The sequence below is a fragment of the Hyaena hyaena genome, unplaced genomic scaffold (assembly GCF_003009895.1).
Source record: "Hyaena hyaena isolate Hyena2069 unplaced genomic scaffold, ASM300989v1 scaffold_15, whole genome shotgun sequence".
NCBI classification, from domain to species: domain Eukaryota; kingdom Metazoa; phylum Chordata; class Mammalia; order Carnivora; family Hyaenidae; genus Hyaena; species Hyaena hyaena.
This window is the reverse complement of record NW_024080647.1, coordinates 4,867,669-4,891,823: the sequence shown is the minus strand read 5'-3', so window position 1 is coordinate 4,891,823 and position 24,155 is coordinate 4,867,669. Positions and strand designations below refer to the sequence as shown.

Genomic DNA, 24,155 nt, shown 5'->3' with positions numbered 1-24,155 from the left:
CTGGCGTGAGGTGGTATCTCAGTGTGGTTTTGATGTGTATTTCCCTGATGAGGAGGGATGCTGAGCATCGTTTCATGTGTCTGTTGGCCATCTGGATGTCCTCTTTGGAGAAGTGTCTGTTCATATCTTCTGCCCATTTCTTCACTGGGTTGTTTGTTTTTCGGGCGTGTAGTTTGGTGAGTTCCTTATAGATTCTGGATATCAACCCTTTATCTGATACGTCATTTGCAGCTATCTTTTCCCATTCCGTTGGTTGCCTATTAGTTTTGTGGGTTGTTTCCTTTGTCGTGCATCCAACTATCCAATTTAGTTGATAGTATTGTAGTAAGCTATATTACAAAGTTGGAGTCATTAAGACAGTATAATACTGGCACAAAAACAGACACATAGATTAGTGGAATAGAATAGTAAGCCCGGAAATGGGCTATATGGTCAACTAATTTTTGACAAAGCAGGAAATAATATCCTGTGGAAAAAAGACAGTCTCTTCAATAAATGGTGTTGTGAAAACTGGATGGCGACATGCAGATGAATGAAATTGGACCACTTTCTTATACCATACACAAAAACTAATTCAAAATGGATGAAAGACCTAAATATGAGACAGAAAACCATCAAAATCCTACAGGACAATACAGGTAACAACCTCTTTGACCTCTGCCAGAGTGAGTTCTTACTATACACGTTATCGATGGCAAGGGATAAAGCAAACATGAAATACTGGGAATTTGTCAAGATAAAAAACTCTGCACTGTGAAGGAAATAATCACCAAAACTAAAAGGCAACCTATGGAATGGGAGAAGATATTTGCAAATGACTTATTTGATAAAAGGTTAGTATCCAAAATCTGTATAGAACCTCTAAAATCCAACACGCAAAAAACATCACCCAGTTAAGAAATGAGTGGAAGACATGCATAGACAGTTTTCCAAAGAAGACATCCAGATGGCTAACAGACACATGAAAAGATGCTCAACATCGCTCATCATCAGGGAAATACAAATCAAAACCACAATGAGATACCACTTCACACCTGACAGAATGGCTAAAATTAACACAGGAAACAAGACCTGTTGGCAAGGATGCTGAGAAAGGCGAACCCTCTTGGACTATTGGTGGGAATGCAAACTGGTGCAGCCACCCTTGAAAACAATAATGGAGATTCCTCAAAAAATTAAAAATAGAACTATCCTGTGGTCCAGCAATTGCACTATTAGGTATTTACCCAAAGGATACAAAAATGCTGACTCAAAGGAGCACATGCATCCCAATATTTATAGCAGCATTAGCAATAGCCAAATTATGGAAAGTGTGCAAATGTCCATTGATGAATGGATAAAGAAGATGTGGTATACATATCCAATGGAATATTATTCAGCTATCAAAAAGAATGAAGTCTTGCCATTTGCAACAACATGGATGGAGCTAAAGTTCATTACGCTAAGGGAGATAAGTCAATCAGAGAAAGACAAATACTCTATGATTCCACTTATGTGCACTTTAAGAAACAAAATCTGATTCTGTGGGAAGGAGTGGGAGAGAGGCGATAGGGAAACAAATCACAGGAGACTCAACTATAGGGAACAAAACCCTGGGTTGAGGAAGAGAGGTGGGTGGGAGAGATGGGCTAGATGGGTAATGGGCATTAAGGATGGCATTTACTGTGATGAACACTGGGTGTTGTACGTAAGTGATTAATCACTGAATTCTACTCCTGAAACCAATATTGCATTGTGTTTACTAAGTAAAATTTAAATGTAAAAAAAGTCTACTGTTGTTAATTTCTTTTGATAATTGTATTATGGTTCTATAAGAAGGTACTAGCATCAGGGGAAACTGAAAGTTATATAGAATTCTTTTTTTTTTTGCAACTCTTTTCTAAGTCTTTTTTTAATAAAAAAAAATTTTTTTTTTTTTAGTTAGCTTATTTTTTGAGAGAGAATCCTGAGCAGGCTTCCCACTGTCATTGCAGAGCCTGTTGCAGGGCTCGAACTCATGAATCGATGAGATCATAATCTGAGATGAAACCAAGAGTCAAATGCTTAACCAATTGAGCCACCCGGGTACCCTTTTCTAAGTCTTTTATGGTTGAAAAATACGTGATCAAAGTAGATAAGATGGGTGCCTGGCTGGCTCAAGCAGTGGAGCATGCAATTCTTCGCCTTAGGTTTGTGAGTTTGAGCCGCACACTGGCACCTGGGTGGTGAGTTAGTTAAGAGTTCAGCTCTTGATTTCAGCTCAGGTCTTGATATCATGGTCTCTGAGTTTGTGAGTTCTAGCCCTGCATTGGGCTCTCTGCTGTCAGCACAGAGCCTGCTTGGGATCATCTATCTCCCTCTGTCTCTGCCCTTCCCCTGCTCTTGCATACACACTATTTCTCTCTCAAAAATAAACAAACATTTGGGGTGCCTAGGTGGCTCAGTCAGTTAAGTGTCTGACTTTGACTCAGCTCATGATCTCACTGTTTGTAGGTTAAAACCCCGCATTGGGCTCTGTGCTAACAAGTTGGAGCCTAGAGCCTGCTTGGGGTTCTGTGTCTCCTTCTCTTTCTGTACCCCCCCACTCATGCTCTATCTCTCTCTCTCTCAAAAACAAAACATTAAATAAATAAGTAAACATTTTAAAAACTTAAAAATAGTTAAGGGCGTTAAAATTTTTAATGTTTATTTCTATATTGCTATGTATTTTTCACATTTATTGATTTTAGTGGCCAAAAATAGTCTATTAACTTGATTGGTTGTAATTTGATCACCTACTTTCAGCTACTGGATAGTTTGACTCTTTCAAAATTATAAATGCTACATACCTTTGTTAATATATCTTTCGAGCATATATATATATATGCTTGTATGTAACTAAACTGTAGGGCTCGAATTCACAACCCTGAGATCAAGAGTTGCATGTTCTACCAACTGAGCCAGCCAGTTGCCCCAGAAAATCTGAGTTTTATTTCTTTACTTTTTTTTTAAGAGTATGATTTTTCTTAATTTTTTTTAACGTTTTATTTATTTCTGAGAGAGAGAGAGAGAGAGACAGCGTGAGCAGAGGAAGGTCAGAGAGAGAGGGAGACATAGAATCTGAAGCAGGCTCCAGGCCCTGAGCTAGCCTTCAGCACAGAGCTTGACTCAGGGCTTGAACCCATGAACCTGATCATGACCTGAGCCGAAGTCAGACACTCAACTGACTGAGCCACCCAGGTGCCCCGATTTTTTTAAATTGAAGTAGTGTTGACACACAATATTATATTAGTTTCCGGTATACAACTTAGTGATCGGTAATTGTATATGTTATACTTTGCTCACCACAAGTGTAACTACCATCTGTCACCATTATGATGCTATTAAAATGCCATTGACTACATTCTATATGCTGTACTTTTTTTCCCCCTGTGACTTAATCTATGACTGGAAGCCTGTACCTCCCACTCCCCTTCATCCCTTTTTGCCTATCTCCCCATCCATCTCCCCTATGGCAGCCACCAGTTTTCTGTATATATACATCTGTTTCTGCTTTTTGTTTGTTTTTTTAGATTCCACATATAAGTGAAATCATGGTATTTGTCTTTAATATGATCATTTTTGACAGTTAAAGTGTATTTGCCACATTACCAAAATATTGTACCAGTCTACAATAGCATAGTGACTAAAACCTGTCACTATTGAATTTTGACATTTCAAATATTTTTATTTTTATAGTTATTATATATATTATTGAAGCGGTTGAACATTATCTCCATATTTTTTCAGTTAAGATTTCTTTAAGGTTAGGGGCGCCTGGGTGGCTTAGTCGGTTAAGCGTCCGGCTTTCGCTTAGGTCATGATCTCACGGTTCGTGGGTTCAAGCCCTGCGTCGGGCTCTGTGCTGACTGCCAGCTCAGAGCCTGGAGCCTGTTTTGGAGTCTGTGACTCCCTCTCTCTCTCTGACCCTCCCCTGCTCACGCTGTCTCTCTCTCTCTCCTAGAAATAAATAAAATATTTTAAAAAATTAAAAAAAAAAGATTTCTTTAAGGTTATTATTATGAGAAAAGGTACTTCTAAATGTCTTTTTAAAAAATTTTTTAAATGCGTATTTTTGAGAGAGAGAGACAGAGTATGAGCAGGGAAGGGGCAGAGAGAGAGGGAGACACAGAATCCAAAGCAGGCTCCAGGCTCTGAGCTGTCAGCACAGAGCCCAGCGTGGGGCTTGAACTCATGAATCACAAGATCGTGACCAGAGCCAAAGTCAGAAGCCTAACCAACTAAGCCACCCAGGTGCCCCCTAAGTGTCTTTCGTATGTTCAGAACACAAGAATCTCTGTTTCTCTCTCTCTTTTTTTCTTTCTCTCTCTCTCTTCTTAAGGAATATTTGTTTGTGAGAGAGTATGCGTGCATGTGTGTGAACAGGGGAGGGGCAGCGAGGGGGATACAGAGGATATGAAGCAAGCTCTGAGCTGTCAGCTCAGATCCCAGTGGGGCTTGAACCCAAACCGTGAGATCATAACCTGAGCCGAAGTTCAGTGCCTAACCAACTGAGTTCCTCAGGCACCCCTCTCTCTTTAATCTTATTTTTTAAATGGTTTTATTTCTGAGAGAGATAGTGTGAGCAGGGGAGGGTCAGAGAGAGAGAGAGACAGAGAATCTGAAGCAGGCTCCAGGCTGATGAACTTGCCGTCAGCACAAAGTCTGACACAGGGCTCGAACCCACGAATCGTGTGATCATTACCTGAGCCAAATCGTGTGATCATGATGCTTGACCGATTGAGCCACCCAGGCGCCCCTCTTTAATCTTAAAAGAGAGTTTTGATAGGACTTTGAACAGGCCTGGAGTTTGAAAGCAAAAGGGCATCCTTCATTATAGCCTCGTTTTGTTTTCCTAATACATCTTAGATCTTGGCTTTATCATAATTATGGCTCTTTTCTGGGATATGTAGGTTTATTGTTTCCTGTCATGCAGGAGATGACACATCAGCTGAGGAATGAATGTCAGCTTTAGAGTTAGACCTAAGTTTAAATGTTTCCACCTTCTAGTTTCTAACTGAAATTTAGTAAGTTTATTATTGTTTCTGAACTTTAGTTTCTGTTTTTGTAAAACAAAGATAATATAAATTGTCTTACATAGTTTTTGGGAGAATTAAATAATACATATTAAGTGGCTTAGCATCTAGTAAGTTTTCAGTATTTAATAAAAAGATTTAATGCTTATTTTTGAGAGAGAGCAAACACAAGCCAGAGAGAGGGCAGAGAGCAAGGGAGACAGAATCTGTAGCAGGCTCCAGGCTCTGAGCTGTCAGCACAGAGCCCGTGCAGGGCTCAAACCCATGAAACATGAGATCATGATCTGAGCCAAAGTTGAATGTTTAACTGACTGAGCACCCCAGGCCCCTTTCAGTATTCATTTCTGTCTCTTTCCTTCAATTTCTACTCTTTATTTCTTCCATTGTTTAGTTTTTAATTTTGCTATATGAAAGTATGTTTATTATTTTTTTTAAGTTTATTTTTAGAGAGAGATTTCGAGTGGGGAAAGGGCAGAGAGAGGGAGGGAGAGAATCCCAGGCAGGCTCTGCACTGTCAGCACAGAGCCCCACGTGGGGCTCGAACTCATAAACCATAAAATGATGACCTGAGCCAAAATCAAGGGTCAAATGGTTAACTGACTCAGCCACCCAGGCACCCCTGCAAAGTACATTTAAAGGTTATAGTCAGCCCTACTCAGTAAGGTTTTTCTTTTACATGGAATTTTTATATTATTTAACAGTTTTGTACCCTTCGTGGTCCAAATTTCGATACAGGAAGAAATGGATCCTAATGTTTCCTGAAAACCTATCCTATGTGAAGCACTGCTTGGTGCTTAATAAGTTAAGCTTGGCCTTTGTGTTTGTTTCTCATTGAAATGAAGGCTGTCAGCCATCTGAAGCACAGCCAGATCTTCTGATATTTTGTTCTTAGATATTTTGTTCTTAGATGCACAGTGATACAACTAATTTATATTATCGTCTGATACTGTTTGGTTTCTTTATTGAATTTCAGGGACGGAAAATTCTGGAAAGGTGGACATCTCTACCAAGGACCTTCTTCCTCATCAAGAACTGCGAATTAAGTCTGGTCTGGAGAAAGCTATTAAGCATAAAGACAAACTGTTAGAATTTGACAGAACTAGGTATGATGTGGTTAGAATAGCAAATGCTAACAAATGGACTGATCTACATATCCTGGGTATTAAAACATTATTCTGGAACCTTTTACCTTTTTACAGTGAAGTATGAAAGATTCACAATAAAAGAAGAGCTCCACTACGTAGGAGGCCTACATCTTGTTTTTGAATTCATGTTTGAATAAGATAGGCTTCCATCAAGAGCATCTTACCCTGCAACATTTTTTTATTATTACCAGATGCTAGTATACCGCCAGAAAGTTGATTTGGGTTGACAGAATTCCCCAGTTGTTTCCTTTGCAGCCATTCATTCCATCAGTCATCATGTTAGAGCGCCTACCATATGCAAAGCACTGTGCTGAGCTCTGGAGGGTCTATAAGAAACTTGCTTCTGAGATAGTGTAGGTAGTGTCATATTCTGTTGCCTGATTTCCCTTTCCCTTCCCTTTAACACTAAATTTGTTTTCTGATTGAATGATCATTGTATTAAAACGTTCCTAAATGCAGGGCACCTAGATGGCTTAGTCAGCTCAGCATCCAAGTCTTGATCTCCGCTCAGGTCTTGATCTTAGATTCATGAGTTCGAGCCCTGTGTTGGGCTACATTCTGGGCGTGAAGCCTACTTAAAAAAAGCTGCTAAATAGGCTTTTACACTCCTACACTTTTGTCATTTAGTCCATTGACTTCTCTTTAAAAGACAGTTTTAATGATTTGTTAGTTCATTTTTTCTTTCTTTCTCTTTCACCTTTTTCTTTTGGACAAAATATGTATTGAAAGCCTGTTATTGGTAAAAAAAAAAAAAAATGAAAAAATGTTTCAGTAGGACTTATACACTCGTTTCTCATATGGCCGTGTAAGACTCTGTGAGGGTCCTTGGAGAAGTCTGAATCTCTTACATATTGTAACTGACCTAGGAGTCTATTCCTGGCATTATAACCCTTTGGATAGACACACTTCCTCCTTCCAAACTATTGGCTGTAAATCAGATTTAACTTTGAAAGTTTTTTTTTTTAAGTTTGTTGATGTGTTTTTGAGATAGATAGGGGAAGGGCAGAGAGAGAAGGAGTGACAGAATTCCAAGCAAGTTCCGTGCTGTCAGCACAGAGCCTGACACCGGGCTCAAACTCAAGAACCGTGAGGTGATGACTTGAGCCAAATCAAGTCAGACACTGAACTGACTGAGCTACTGAAACTATTTATTAAGTAAGCCCATCACAAGGTTTGTAATTCCTGTTCACTCAATAGTAGTATTTTTTTTAATGTTTATTTTTGAGAGAGAGAGAGAGACCATGTGTGTGTGAGTTGAGGAGGGGCAGAGAGAGGAGGAGCCAGAGGATCTGAAGTGGGCTCCATGGTGACAGCAGAAAGTTTGATGTGGGGCTGGAACTCACATGACCTGAGCCAAAGTCATCTGCTTAACTGACTGAACCACTCAGACACCCCCACTGTTAATCTTTTAAGTATCACTTCTAGCCCTACTCAGTAAAACTTTTGTCATTAGGAATAGAATTAGCACTGGAGCACATTTCTTGGTAAATAGAAACTAGAAAAGGATCTCTCTCCACTGATATTACCCCTTTTCTTGTGTGTTCCAGGATACTAGTTTCATTATTTAGGTTCACATATAGGACCAGTTTTCTCCTGAGCTCTCTGAAACTTCCCACTGTCAATCTACTTGAAAACTTGTTTAATTCCACCTGTGTCCTGAAAAACTGAAATCAGTATATGAATCTGATTTCAGTATTTCCCTATGCCTTTGTATATCACTAATTTGTGATTAGGCACAGATTCAGCTATGACTGGATTTGTATATTAGGGGTAGTCACTTTTCTGAGCCCCACCCCAAGTTCATTATCTATAGAATAATTAAAATTCCTTCAAGATCTCAGTTTCTTTGTCGATAAGATTTTAGAAATTGGTCTGATTGACATATCTTGGAATTTGATGCAGTGTTTTAGTGAGGGACCAATGATAAGGTTGAGGGGCAGGGGGTGGAAATTGACATATAGCAGTAGAGCAGTAGTATGTCCTAAGAGCAAGCCATGGGACTTAAACTGTCCAAGATAGAACTCCTTAGTTTCTAAGGGAAAGGCAGCAGTAAGAACTAGCAAGAATTGACTAGACTCCAGTTGTTGAGGGACTAGGATATCGAGTAAGCTGCCAAGACGTGAATTCAGATGAGGTAAAACTGGTTGGGAACCCAGTTTGGGCCGGACTAGTGAGAAAAAGGTAGAAGAACAATGGGTTAGGGTTATGAAGCTGTTTCTTTTTCTGCCTGAAGGTGAGATTAGTTTCAGGAGCTGAGCTGAACCTGCTTTGGGGATAAGATACATGGAGAAGCTGGGAGCCAAGTAGAGCTTGACCTGACTTTGCACCTTGTTTGGGCATCTGTGTTTGAGATAATTTTCAGAATAGCAGGAGAGTAAGCTACCTCAAAACAGTTTTCCAGTAATCAAGTTTTGTCAATAAGTAACCCAATTGACACGTGTTCTCTTTTTTTTCTCCTTAGCATTCGAAGGACGCAAGTCATTGATGATGAGTCTGATTACTTTGCCAGTGATTCTAACCAGTGGTTGTCTAAAATTGAGCGGGAAACCCTGCAAAAGCGAGAGGAGGAGCTGAGAGAATTTCGACATATGTCTCGCCTCTCTAAGAAAATCACCATTGACTTTGCAGGCAGGAAGATCGTGGAAGATGAAAATCCTCTAGCAGAGTATCACAGCAGGTAAGTGAGCAGCACCAGAAAGGGCCTGGGAGGGGGCATTTTGTCTGAAAAGGATTTGCTCCGTCTCCTGGAACTGTTATTTTTGTTGATTTTAAAAATAATCTATTGGGGCACCTGGGTGGCTCAAGTCAGTTGAGCCTCTGACTTCTGCTCAGGTCATGTTCTCACAATTTGTGAGTTCGAGCCCCACGTCAGGCTCAGTGCTGACCGCTCGGAGCCTGGAGCCTGGTTCAGATTCTGTCTCTTTCTCTGGCCCTCCCCTACTTGTGGTTTGTCTCTCTCTGTCTCTCAAAAATAAATAAATGTAAAAAAAAAAATTTTTTTTAATAAATAAAAATAAAATAATCTACTTATTTAGAATAGAAATATGTAAGAGTAGCTAAGAAAATGTTGAAAATGAACAGTGAGGAGAACTTTTCTAGATAATTACTGTAGTTTGATGGAAAAATTTTTTTTTAAATTTTTTAATGTTTTATTTATTTCTGAGAGAGACAGAGAGAGACAACGTGAGCAGGGGAGGGTCAGAGAGAGAGGGAGACACAGAATCTGAAACAGTCTCCAGGCTCTGAGCTGACTGTCAGCACAGAGCCTGATGTGGGGCTCCAACTCACAAACCGTGAGATCATGACCTTAGCTAAAGTCGGACGCTTAACTGACTGAGCCACCCAGGTGCCCTGAAAAACTGTTTTGAAAACAATGAAGTGCTGTTTGGGCATAGGAATATGAAAGAATCCAGAACAGGGGCGCCTGGGTGGCTTAGTCAGTTAAGCGTCTGACTTTCGCTTAGGTCATGATCTCGTGGTTCGTGGGTTCAAGCCCCGCTTTGGGCTCTGTGCTGACTGCTGGCTCAGAGCCTGGAGCCTGTTTCAGTCTGTGACTCCCTCTCTCTCTGACCCTCCCCTGCTCACGCTGTCTCTCTCTCTCTCTCCTAGAAATAAATAAAACATTTAAAAAAAAAAAAAGTTAAAAGAATCCAGAACAAAACCTGCGTTGTATGTGTTTGTGTCTATACATGTATAAATTAGTAATTGAAACAGGTAGCATTTCTAAATAGTAAGGAAAGAGTTTAATACATGCTGGGATGATTGGCCACCAGCTTGGAAAAAATTGACATTAGATCTCTACCTCAAACCGTACTGTGATAATAAATTTGACTAAATAGTTAAATGTAAAAGAAGTAAAAGGGTCAGAAAGAAAAAGATATGCAGGAGAATACAGATACAGTATTGGTGTAATAAAGCTCTTTTTTTTGTTTTAAGTTTATTTATTTTTTTTTAGTTAGTTTGTGTGTGTGTGTGTTTGTGTGTGTGTGTGTGTGTGTGTGCGCGCGCACGCATGCAGGAGAAAGGCAAAGAAAGGGAGAGACAGAGAATCCCAAGCAGGCCCTGTGCTGTCAGGACAGAGCCTGACTCAGGGATTCAGGGCTCCATCCTACGAACCATGAGACCATGACCTGAGCTCAGATCAAGTATTCAACACTTAACTGAATGAGTCATCCACGCATCCCATAATAAAGCTCTTTCTGAGCAAGATACAAAACCCGTGAGACAAGAAAATGAGATATTAAAAAAAATTTTTTTAATGTTATTTTTTTGAGAGAGATAAGAGTGTGAGTGAGGGAGGGACGGAGAGAAAGAGGGAGACCCAGAATCTGAAGCAGGCTCCAGGCTTTGAGCTGTCAGCATAGAGTCCCATGTGAGGCTGTAACGCACAAACTGTGAGGTCATGACCTGAGCTGATCGGAAGCTTAAGTGACTGAGCCACCCAGGCGCCCCTAAGATGAGATATTTTAAATAAAGTAAAAAATGCTACCAAGCTGAGAGAATATTTTAAACATTTTTAAATCAAAAGAAGGTCTTTAATATGTAAAGACCTCCTGCAAATTAAAAGAAACATACCAAACAAACCAGTAGCAAAATGAGCGAAGGCTAAGGACCATTTACAGGTGAAGAAATACAAATTACCAATAGAAATTATTTTTATAATTATTTTTAATTTTTTTAATGTTTATTTTTTTGAGAGACAGACAGAGCTCAAGAAGGGGAGGGGCAGAGAGAGAGAGGGAGACATCTGAAGCAGGCTTCAGGCTCCAAGCTGTCAGCCCAGACAGAGCCCAATGCGGGGCTCGAACTCATGGATGTGAGACCATGACCTGAGCCAAAGTTGGCAGCTCTCCCTCCCCCTCATTCTCTCTTCCTCCTTCCCTCTCTCCCTCCCTCTGCCTCCTTCCCTCTCTGTTTCCCTCCCTCTCCACCCACCTTTCTCTTCTCTTCCTTTCCCCACCCTTCTTTCTCTCCCCTCTTTCCCTCCCTCCCCTATACACAACTGGATATTGGTAAACATAGTAATGCTTTCCACAAGGTTCAGTTTTGGACTTCTCTTTTGGATCTGCCAAATCCATCATAGAATTTTCCTAGACAAGGTTCTCTCCATAAATGAAATTCTGCCACTAGTTTCTACATAATTATTTGTTTTTACCTATTACATATGTGATATGTAGTTATAAGGGAAAAAAAGTAAAATTATTTTTTGGTGATGGGTTTAGGAATTTTTCATTTTTTCCCATTAATTTGTATTTTCCAGTTATAAATTGCCTTTATAATAATAAATTTTTATAGTCAATAAAAAGGTACATATAGCTCTTTAGAAGTGAAATTGGGCAGTATCTCAAATTGTATCTTAATTTATGCATACTTTTTGACTTACCAGCTGTCACCAGATAGTAAGATGCTAGTTTCTTCATCCCCATCTCAACATGTAAAAAATATTTGCCCTTCTGACACATGAAAAATAGTATTTATTTCAGCAAAATTTTTATTCACATTTCTTTGCTTTTGTTATATGCTGGTAAGTGAACATTCTTAAAATCTATTGACTAGTTATTTGTATTTTGTAGATTTTAGAATTGTAGATATATTTATGGTTTATTATACCTCAAACTTATTTCCTTCCTTCAGATCCCACCCTGTTTTATTTACATTCCCCTCTTCCTTCAAAAATTCTTGTTTTTTTCTTCTTTCTTTCTTTCTCTCACACTCTCTTTTTCTGTCTGTCTGTCTCTCTCTCTCTTTTAGCTTCATGCCTGTGTTTCTGCTTTTTCCTTGGTTTGGAAATGTCTCCCACAATCTTTACCTTTGAAATATCTACCTACTTGGTACAACACATGGGATGATAATAGGAGTCATTGTAATAACTCTCTCGTAGTAACAACTACATCCTTCCATGTTTTGTTCATCATCTTCATAGCTATCTTAAACCTGTCATTTAGATTCAAAGCTTCTTGAAGGCAAAAACCTGTTCTCTGCACCTAGTATAAGTCACCTTGCGTATAAGAGGTTCCTAACAAATATCTTTGTTTTTTTTTACTGGTAAAATCTTTTCATTATGCTTTGCCTCAGAATTATCATTATCCACAAACATTTGTCAAGCATCTGGCAAGGGCATGTAGTACAGCAGCAGGTAATGTAGAGGTACTGAGTAGAATAAGATACAGTTCCTGTAAGACCTGTGATCTCCTACTAACAAGTGGGATTAGTTCTATCGTCTTTAAATGGAAAATCATCACATTCTTTTGTAAATGTAAAACCAAAATAAATAGCAAACCATTGGCACAGTATAACATGGAAAGTATGTGATGACTGTTTATTTAAAAAAATTTTTTTTTAAATTTTTTAATGTTTTATTTTTGAGAGAGAGAGACGGAGAGAGAGACAGAGAGACAGCATGAGCAGGGGAGGGTCAGAGAGAGGGTTATACAAAATCCAAAGACAGGCTCCAGGCTCTGAGCTAGCTGTCAGCACAGAGCCCGATGTGGGGTTCGAACCCATGAACCATGAGATCATGACCTGAGCTAAAGTCCGACACTTAACTGACTGAGCCACCCAGATGCCCCTAAAGAATTTTTTAAATATGTATTCATTTTTGAGAGACAGACAGTGCATGAGTAGGGAGGGACAGAGAGAGAGGGAGACACAGAATCCGAAGCAGGCTCCAGGCTCCAAGCTGTCAGCACAGAGCCCAATGTGGGTCTCAAACCCACAAACCGTGAGATCGTGACCTGAGCCGAAGCTGGACACTTAACTGACTGAGCCACCCATGAGCCCTGATGACTATTTAAATAGTAGGTGCTATACACGACTTCAGAAAAAGTAGTAATCACTTGTGTGCCAGTAGAGGGCCTTATTATAACTTCTGGGCTTTGAAGCAAGGATAGAATCTAGGTCAATCTGGAGGAGTGGAGAGGGATTCCTGAGTGTGCACAGGAGTAAAGGAATGTGTTGAGTAAATGGGCTGCTATAGAATAAATACTCTTCTGTGGGTCAGACTATTTCTAGGAAGCTGTTCTAATCTTGGCATTTTTAGTAATCTTGTTAAAAGATAAATGATTGTAGTGTGCCCTACCTATTTTCTTAGTGTTCTGGAACTTTTACTGATTCATATTCCTTAGGGTTCTTGGAGTGATGAGAAGGAAGTTGGTGGTGGGGAGTAGGAAAGTTCATCCATGGACCCCTCTTTGAATTTCAAATTTTCTCATTGTTGAAGGATTTTATGTTGTGGTAAGTAAGGATATTCTGAGCATAGAACATTACCAATTATTGCATCCTTTGGTTTCTCATCACAGACTAGATGAGACAATACAGGCAATTGCCAATGGAACCTTGAACCAACCACTCACAAAATTGGATAGATCTTCTGATGAACCTTTGGGAGTTCTGGTGAATCCCAACCTGTACCAGTCCCCTCCCCAGGTTAGTGGACCTTTGCTCTAACTGGTAATGAGAGGAGTCTGGGCCCAGATATTTCTCCTTTCAAGTGTGCCGCTTTCATAGGCTTTAGATCTTAATCTGCTCTTTCAACACACCCACCAACCTTATTTTCTGTCCCTAGTTTTTTCCATATTTTTGTAGTACTTCTTACAAGTTGGCCTGTGTTCTGAGTATTTCCCAAGAGAGAGTTTTGTTAAGTAAGAGATTGAGACGATAACCCTTGGTTCTTTTGTTAATGTTCTTTCTCTACCTTTTGTAGAATATGGGTAACCCCCTAGAGTGGTGTTTTAAATTAATACATTCATTGTTATCATTCATTTTTCCATCATACATTGAGCATCTGTTACGTGCAATCATAGTAGTAAGATAAACTATATATGTTGCTTCTATCCTCAACTTCTAGACGAGTAGGGGGAAAACTCATATAAGCAGTTATAATACAAATAGAGATATAAACAAAGTATGATGGAAATACCACTTCCAGTTGAGAATAAAAGAGGCTTTTGTAGGGAAGCTACATTCATTAAAAGTAAATATCCAAGAAAATGGGTGTTTGGGAATGGTAGGGAAAGAAACATTCCAAGCAGACTGAATTGTAGGAGTAAAGCATGGGTACATGAAACCATGGCCTTTATATTTATGGAAAAATGAGTTTAGGCTGCTTAGAGGTTGCTTATCAAAAGGATTATCTTGAGAAACAGACTAAGGTTAGGTAGGTAGAACCAAACCACTAAAAACTTTAAATGTTTAGAAAATTTCATATTTTTATTTTGTAAATAAATGTGGACCATAGAAGGTTCTTAGGCAAAGAGATGCAGTCAGAGCAGTGCTTTAAACAGCCTAACTGGAGATACTCATTCAGCCCTTCACACATGCCAGCTTCTTTGCCATGTGCTACGAAATTTGAAGGTAAAGGCCCAGCTCCTATCATTAAGGATTTAGTGGGGAGACATGTTTGAACACAAATAATTTGAATTCCTGAAAGTATTTGCATATAATACTGTATGTTAATTATACTTCAATTAAAAAATAAGTGCAATCATAGACACATGTTGTGCATAGAGTAGGACTTTAGAAAAGAGTTCATAAACACTCTAGAGGAGTCACAAAAGAAATAGTGTTTGAGAGAAGACTTATAGGATGAAAAACAATTTCCAGTAAGACAAATCTAGGGAGGAAATTCCAGGTAGAAGGTACAACATGTATAAAGGTTCAACAGCTTAGGAGTACTGTAGGTTTGGTAGAACCAGAAGTAATTAAGTATTGTTAGAAGCTAAGACAAAAATAAAAAGTCGGGATGGACTAGTCGGTATATTAGTTTCCTTGGGCAACCATAACAAAGTATCACAACTAGTTGGCTTAAGATAATAGGAATTTATTCTCTCACAGTTCCTTAACACCAAAATCAAGATGTCAGGAGGGCCACAAATGCCCCTCAAAGGCTCTACAGGAAAATGCTTCCTTGCTTCTTTGAGCTTCTGCTGGCTTCAGGCATCCCTTGGTTTATAGCAGGATCATTGTAATGTCTGCCTTCGTCTTTACTTGGTCTTCTTCCCTGTTTTTGTCTCTATGTGTTCTTTCTTTTCATAAGGACGGCAGTCATTGGGTTTGGGGTCCACCCTAACCCAGCATGACCTGACCTTAATTTGATTACTTCTGCAAAGACTATTTCCAGATGAGGTCACTTTCATAGGTTCTGGGTAGACATAAATTTTAGGGGGGATACTACTCAACCCAGTACTAGGCAGTATCTTACTATGAAAGGCTTTATATCTCATGCTGAGGAGTTTGGTTTTATTTCAAAGTAGGCAAAAAGAAATCCTTAAAGAATTTTAGCAGAAGACAGGCATGAGTTCCATGCCTGTATAGAGAACAGATTGGAGGGAGGAGTAAGACTAAAGCAGGGAAATTGCTAAGAAGGTTACTGCAGTTAGTATAGTGGGGAGATGATGAAGGTCCAGGTTAGTGTAGTAACACTAATAGGGCAGTAGAGAGTTATTTAAAGGCCAAAAATGTAGATGAGGAGATCAGTTAGAAGGCTCTATGATAATATTAGTGAAAGATAACAGGTTAATTTGAGAAAATGGCTGTGGGAATAGAGAAATAGGTAATATAAACTATAACCATAGTAGAGATAAAACAGTGAATGTGGGCCTCAGAATTGTTCAGATATCAACGTGTTTATGAAATCATTTATTTCCCCTATAATTGATGAGTCCTTCCTCTGTCTTCCCAGTTAAGGACTTCTATCCCCATGTCATATTTACTTAATTCTGCTTTATATTTTGGATAGCTGTTTATGTGTTTGTCTTCTCCCCTCATAGGATTATAAATTCCTTGAAAGAAAGAACTGTATCCTTTTTATGCTTCATGTGCTTTCCACATGGTCAAGTATTCAATAAATGTTTTTTTAAGATATGAAGCAGGTGATTAGAGTCATAAAATTTTATTACATTAAGATTCTTAGAGATTAAGTTAGTCCAACCCCATCATTTTATAGTTGAGAAAACTGAAACCTTTAGAGCTTAAATGATTGCTTAGAGTCTCTAAACTACCACTCTAGTTTTTTTACCCTATAAATTATCAAACAAGTCAAAAGATTAAGACAACTAACCTGAAATTTCATTATCTTAATAAAACCCTTTTTTTAAATTTTGGAGCCTTTCAATCTTGTTTTGGAACAAACGTGAACCTTTGTCATTCTGTGACAGAACTGCCAGGACACATCAGTTTCCTATATTAACCTCTGTCCTATGGTTTTCTCTTCTCTTCATGTAATGGGGGGCTTGTTTCAGTAATACTCCATCCTTTCTTTTAAGGGACAAGTTGTTCCTTTCAGGGCAAGAGAATATGTCTTGCATCTAATAATCAGAACTGCTCCCCCTGATAGCATCTGATTAGCTTTATCATTGTGCCAGCGTGTGACTCTGCCTTTAAGCACATGAAAGGTGTGTGGACCAAAATGTGGAACCTTCATTTAATGGAATTCTTTTGGGAAATTGTCCAGAATCCAATATGGATCATTAATAAATTTATAGTAGAAGTAATTACAGACCTTATACTTGGTCTGCTTGTTGTGTTTTTGCTGAAATTAGGAATCTACATATGGAGATTTCAGCATTCTAATTTTAAGATAGAACCTTGTTATCATATCTATAACTTCTTCTGAATTTATACCTACTATCTTTTTTGTCCTTGTTTCAGACAAAGGTGGGATAAACTTTAAGAAAATGTGCCCAGTATGATTTCTTCATTGTTAGCATTCATCTCATTTTGTATACCTACCCCAGATTCTTCCCTTGTCAGACAGACTGTATGTTTGGTTTCTTTCTTGTGTAGTGGATAGACCAGACAGGTGCAGCCTCACAGAAGAAGGCTTTCCATTCAGCAGGATCAGAGCTAGAGATGAACTCCTATCGGCACCAGTTGCGAATCCAAGACCAGGAATTTCAGGAAGGCTTTGATGGTGGCTGGTGCCTCTCTATGCATCAGCCCTGGGCTTCTCTGCTTGTCAGAGGGATCAAAAGGTAAGGATGGAAATGAATCTTGCCAGTGGAAGATTTTACAGTGACATAAACTTGGTTTAGAATTATGGATTGAAATTTATTTTCCCTAATCTAGTGATGATTTATAGTACTTTTCAGCACATAGAACTTGAAGCAGTATATTCATGTTACTGATTTGGTAGTAGTGTTTTTATTGAATAGCTTAAAAAAAACCTGAGGTTAGAAAGACTAAGGATACTACTCATAAAAAAAGAATAGAATATCAGTTTTTTCATCTTCAGATGGAAGTCCTTGGCAAAACTTCTCTTGGCTTTGCCTTTGTAATATAGTACTCAGCAACATTAATGGTTTGATCTTATTTGAAATACAGTTTTTATGCCTATTTATTAATTTTTTAAGACACCAGCCCAACTGTTTTTTTCTGTCCTATATCTATGTATTAATCTGACTAACCATATTGAAAAACTACTCTTCTAAAAAAATAGGGGATGTAGTAAGAGTTAAGTAGAGTTACTACAAAGTTGAGTGGTTGTACCTGTTCATGGTGGTTAGAACTTAGTGTTCTATGGTTTCATGTTTCTTCTCAATTCAATTTTTTAATTTTTTTATTAAAAACTTTTTAATGTTTATTTTTGTGAGAGAGCGTAAGTGGGGGAGGGACAGAGAGAGAGAGGGAGACACAGAATCTAAAGCAGGCCCCAGGCTCTGAGCTTCAGCGCAGAGCCTGACACGGGGCTCGGTCCCATGAACTATGAGATTATGACCTGAACTGAAGTCGGGCACTTAACTGACTGAGCCACTCGGGCGCCCCTATTTTATTTTATTTTTAAGTGTTTTATTTATTTTTGAGAAAGCTCGAGTGGGGAAGGGGCAGAGAGAAGGACAGAGGATCTGAAACAGGCAAAAGCCTGATGTGGGGCTTGAACTCACGAACTAGGAGATCATGACCTGAGCTAAAGTTGGATGTTCAACTGACAAAGCCACCCAGGTGCCCTGCTTCTCAATTCACTTTATAAAAATAAGTTTTTTCACTGCACCTGGCTGGCTCAGTTGGTAGAGCATGTGACTTTTGCTCTTGGGGTTGTAAGTTCGAGCCCCACGTTGGTATAGAGATTACTTAAAAATAAAATCTTTAGAAAAATAAAACAAAAAATAGTTTTTTCTTTGCTTTTATAAATATAAATAAAAAGTTGGAAAATACGGTGAAGTAGCTAGAAATTGCTTCAATCCCACCACTTAGAAACACCTACTGTTAGTATTTTAGAGAGTTTATTTATATTTATTTTCCTGTGCTGTTATATAGTGAGGTAATAAATTATATTTAGTGTTTTATTTCTTTACTTCTTTGACTTACCATTACAACATACTCACTTTCCCTTTTTTCCAGTTTTATTAAAATGTAATTAACATATAACATTGTATTAGTTTAAGGTGTACAACATAATGATTTGATATATATGTATGTATTTTTAAATGGTTGCCTCAGTAAGTTTAGTTAGTATCCATTACCTCACAGGGGTGCCTGGGTGGCTCCGTTAAGCATTCGGCTTCGGATCAGGTCATGATCTCACAGTCCATGGGTTCGAGCCCCACGTCAGGCTCTGTGCTAACAGCTCAGAGCCTGGAGCTTGCTTCAGATTCTGTGTCTCCCTCTCTCTCTCTGCCCCTCCCCTGTTCTCTCTCTGTCTCTGTCTCTCAAAATAAAGACACTAAAAAACATTTAAAAAAAAAATCCATTACCTCACATAGTTACAGATTTTTTCTAATCATGAGAATTTTTAAGATCTATTCTCTTAGCAGCTTTTATTTTTTTTATTTATTTATTTTTTAAATATTTTTATTTATTTCTAGGAGAGAGAGAGAGAGAGAGACACAGCACGAGCAGGGGAGGGTCAGAGAGAGAGGGAGTCACAGACTGAAACAGGCTCCAGGCTCCGAGCTGGCAGTCAGCACAGAGTCCGACGCGGGGCTCGAACCCACGAACCGCGAGATCATGACACAAGCGAAAGTCGGACGCTCAACCGACTAAGCCACCCAGGCGCCCCTCTTAGCAGCTTTTAAATATATAATACAGTATTGTTAACTGTAGTCACCATGCTGTACATTACTTCTTCAGGACTTATTTATTTTATACATAAAAGTTTTGATTATCATTACCCATTTACCTCTGGCAACCACCACTTTTTCCTATCTATGAGTTTGGTTTTTTCCAGATTCTGCATATAAGTGAAATCATGCAGTATTTGTCTTTTTCTGTCTGGTTTAGCACAGTGCCCTCAAGGTCTATCCAAGTTGAAAATTAAATGGCAGGATTTCCTTCATTTTTATAGCTGAATAATGTTCCATTGTGTATAGATACCACATTTTCTTTATCCATTCATCCATCAATGGGCATTGGGTAGTTTCCATATCTTGGCCATTATAAACAATATTACAGTGAATTTGGAGGTGCAGAAATCTTTTTTTCCTTTTTATCTTACCTATTAGAATTTACTATGCCTGACAGTCTCCTAACTCATAACAGTAATAATATATTTAAATAGATTTTTAAAGTTCTAAAAACAACAGTAGCTCTATGCAATAGATACGGCCAGTATTATTATAGTCTTACACAAATGAGGACACTTAAGTAAGGACACTTTATAGATAAAGTAGCTTTCTCTGAATTAAAAGCTAGTTAGTGGCAGAGATGGAACTTGTTCAAGTTTTTTTTTTTTTTTTTATAGTTTGTTTAATTTTGAGAGAGAGACAGAGCTTGAGCAGAGGAGGGGCAGAGAGAGAGAGGGAGACACAGAATCCGAAGCAGGCTCCAGGTTCTGAGCTGTCAGCACAGAGCCGAATGTGGGGCTCCCAACTCATGAACCTGGAGATCATGACCTTAGCCGAAGTCAGAAACTTGACCAACTGAGACACCCAGGCGCCCCCAGTCCAAGTTTTTAAAGTGTTTTTTCTACTCTTAGTGTGTAAGCTTCAGTCATTTGTCTTCTGAAAGAAAATTTTTTATTGGCATTTAGGATCAATCATTTCTACTTTAGTATTTTCATTATTAGCTGTGATTTCCCTCCTTCATTAAGGTGCATTGCCATTTTTCTCCCTTCTTGAAAGTTAAGCCTTCTTGCTTTGGTTTGTAATTGCTTTCACGTGTGTAGTGCCATCAGCACAAATGCATGTGAATCTGCTGCTGCTCCTGGGCAGCTAGAACCTCAGGTGTCTGTTCTTCTCATTCAGTTTTCTGCAGTTTGGGTGTCTTTTCCCTCTTCCAAAGTAGAGAACTAAACAGCTTGCTTTCTGATAAATGAATCAGAAGGTTTACATTTCTCTCATCCTGTTTTGGATCATTATCATTCAGATTTTGTTATTGAAAAGAACAGATAAGCAACATCCAGCCCACAATCACTAATCCCACAGAAATGAAATGAGTAGTTCCACCACATTTGTAGGACCACTTTTCCCAATAACCTTTCTGGTTATTTGATGTGGAGAGAAGAACAATACTGATTTATTCTTCATTTATTGATCACCTGCTATGGGCCTGACACTACTTCAATTCATCTGTATTGGAAAATGAAGAATATGAGAAATTCCATATTTCCCATTGTAAGAATAATGTAACTGGAGTCTATTATCAAGGTATTTTATTTGATTTGATTGGAACTAAAAAAGAAACATCTTTTAAAAATTTTTTTTTAATGTTTTATTTATTTCTGAGAGAGAGACAGATAGACAGCATGAGCGGGGGGAGGGTCGGGGAGAGAGGTAGATACAGAATCCAAGACAGGTTCCAGGCTCTGAGCTAGCTGTCAGCACAGAGCCCTACGCGGGGCTCAAACCCATGAACTGTAAGATCATGACCTGAGCTGAAGTTGGACGCTTAACCGACTGAGTCAGCCAGGCACCCCATATCTTTTTTAAAAATTTATTTATTTTTTTGAGTATATTTCACACACAATGTTACATTAGTTGCAGGTAGACAGCTTAGTGATTTGACAAGTTTACATACATTATGCTACGTTCACCACAAGTATAGCTACCATCTGTCCTGTTATATTGCTATTGCAGTATCATTTTATTCCTTATGCTCTGCTTTTTATTCCCATGACTTACTCATTCCATAACTGGAGTCTTGTATCTCCCTCTTCCATTATATTGCTATTACAATATCATTTTATTTCTTTTGCTCTTTTTATTCCCATGACTTATTCCATAACTGGAGTCCTGTATTTCCCTCTTTCCTTCCCTCATTTTGCCAACCCCCTTCCCCCAGGAATATCTTTTTGTAATCCTCGGAGAGTAATTAAATTCTCTTGAATGCATTGTTTTTCCACCTAAAGATTCTTTCAGACTAGTCAAGTTGTTGCAATTTAAAGAGTAAAGATGACAAACATTTTCATTTACTTAAATTTATTAAGTAATAATTATAAAAGTACTATTCTTAGAGATTTGTGTGTTGGTGAGGATTTTTCTGTTAGTTTAGAGAACAATTAGAAGATCTTCCAAGAAAAAGTTATCCCGTGACTCAAATAACAAGGATTTCCTTTATTTTGGAACCATTTGGATGCTTTCAAAATAAAAGATTTGAATGGTGGAAGTCACAAGGCTAGTGAAAGATCCAAGTCTGACTTACAGAGATCAGATAAAAAATAGGACCTGAAGGAGATCACTTGTCTTTATTCTGATGACAGCAAAAGCTAGAGAACAGGGTTCATACTCCAGTGAAGTGTATTGTGGGTAATGTATATTTTTCACACAAAGGATCCCTCTTTATGAGATATCTTCTATAGATCTCTTGGTTCAACTGGGTGTTTTGCTATATTAAATGAGATCCTCTGGGACATTAGAATTTATATCCTTTCTACTAAATTTGTAATTTTTTTAAGGGTGGAGGGCAGAAGCTGGTACACTCCTCACAGAGGACGTCTTTGGATAGCAGCCACAGCCAAAAGACCCTCCCCTCAAGAAGTCTCAGAACTCCAGCCTACATATCGTCTTCTTCGTGGGAAAGGTGACAGCCATATATTCTCCATTCAGTATTACTTGATGGAAAGAAGTTCATCTTCTTTCACTTCCTTCTTCCTCTGACTTCTTTTTTTCTTAGAGGGGGAAGTAGGTGAGAGGGACTTTAATCTTTGTTTGTTTGTTTAGTGACAAACTTAGACAGATGTTCAAGGCATTCGTTCATCAAACAATTCAAATAAAAATATCAGTTCCCGGGGCGCCTGGGTGGCTCAGTGAGTTAAGCATCTGACTCTTGATTTTACCTTAAGTCCTGATCTCACAGTTCGTGGGTTTAGGCCCCATGTTAGGCTCTGCTCTGGCAGTGACTAGCCTCCCTGGCATTCTTTCTCTGTCCCTTACTCTCTTCCCTCCCTTGCTCGCACTCATTGTCTCTCTCTTTCAAAATAAATCAACATTAAAAAATACACATATCAGTTCCCAAGACCAGAAATCAACCAACTAGTTTTAATTTCATCTAAGAAAATTTTCTTTTTTAAAGAATTTTAACTGTGAGAGTATAATTAATGACTATTATAAACTCCAGAATCTAGATTGAGAAGAACATCCACAGTAAGAATTTTTTGAGGGGACTGACCCAAATAAACATCTGCTATGGATTTGGACAGGACAGAGTTGGTTGACTTAAGCATTTTATTTTGGGAATCACCCCCGAGCACATCAAATTTGGATCCCAAAACCACTTCTGAACCTTAGGTTTCTTGTTTTGCTTTCTCTTACCTAACTCAGACAGTTGTTTTGAAGATAGAATGAGAGGATAATTACAGAACTACCTTTAAAAGGTTTTAGAAAACCAAAACTTAAGGAATCAAAGGTTCTTATTTTCTTAAAAGCATAATGTTTTGACTGTTATGATTATCTTGTTTTAAATTTGTGATCTGTCATCCTTTTTTTTTCTCTCTCTCTCCCTGTGTTTTGTCATCCTTAAATTTTTTTACTACATCTTTTTGGTTTTTTTTCTTCACACCTGTCGCTTGTTTCCAAAAACCATCACCGCCAACTCTGGGGTAATCCAGTTGAGTATAGGGGGAATGATTTTTTTGGAGTGAAGTTGTAGGGTCCTTGAACTTTGATGGTGTAAGGATAATTTTTTTATAGTTTAGAATGTGGACTAAGCCACCCACTCACTAAGTTTGTTGCTAAAATGCAGATAGTTGTGCTAAATAAAAACCTCATTGTTTTTCTTGTCTACAAATAGGTAAAAGAGATAGTGATTTGTTCAGAACTGGAAACAGATTTGTGAGTTTCAGGGGAACAAAAAGGAGCTATATCTGATCCTTCTGTTATTCTTGATTCAGATGTGGAATTTCCCAATGACTATCCATCAGGTTGTCTTCTGGGCTGTGTGGACCTCATTGACTGCTTGTCCCAGAAGCAGTTTAAGGAACAGGTGAGTAAAGTATACTTCTCTTGGACACATGCTTGGTTTGCCATCATAGTTGGTTGTAGGTCCTTCAACACAGAATATCGTGGAGATATTCTGTAAGGTGATAGCCACTGAATTTAGATATGTGAGGATAATCTTTTCACAGGGAAATGCTGGAGAGATATAAGACCAGGGCGGAAACAGAAAAACTAGTGATGTTTTGGTTTATGATAAATGTACATTTCTGCATAAAAAGCTATTTTACCAGTCAGGCTAACACATAAAGGTTCCTCATCCTTTCATAAAACTTTGCTGCTTTTGGTAAAGAAACCCTCCATTATCCTTTGAATTATTTCAGGTAGGTGGTGGAGATGATAGGATTTGTTATTTTTCTGGAAGATTTGATTCAAGCCAGAGATTTCATGATAGAGAAGTATGTTTAAATTCTGATTGCCTGAATCAATCAATGTGATCCATCACATCAATAAAAGAAAAGATAAAAACCATATGATCCTGTCAATAGATGCAGAAAAAGCATTTGACAAAATACAGCATCCCTTCTTAATAAAGACTCTCGAGAAAGTTGGGATAGAAGGAACCTACTTAAACATCATCAAAGCCATCTATGAGAAGCCTTCAGCTAACATCA

The 24,155-nt window shown here is 38.4% G+C and overlaps 1 protein-coding gene across 1 annotated transcript in view; it reads left to right on the top strand.

Moving 5' to 3' along the window:
* Window positions 1–24,155, top strand: part of TRIP4 (thyroid hormone receptor interactor 4) — a 72,467-nt gene that overhangs the window by 21,925 nt on the left and 26,387 nt on the right. Inside the window, exons 6-11 of the mRNA XM_039219514.1 lie at window positions 6,007–6,136; window positions 8,640–8,855; window positions 13,477–13,603; window positions 16,961–17,148; window positions 22,005–22,129; window positions 23,439–23,530. Of these exons, the coding sequence (XP_039075445.1) occupies window positions 6,007–6,136; window positions 8,640–8,855; window positions 13,477–13,603; window positions 16,961–17,148; window positions 22,005–22,129; window positions 23,439–23,530 (878 nt within the window). The remainder of the gene's footprint in view (window positions 1–6,006; window positions 6,137–8,639; window positions 8,856–13,476; window positions 13,604–16,960; window positions 17,149–22,004; window positions 22,130–23,438; window positions 23,531–24,155) is intronic.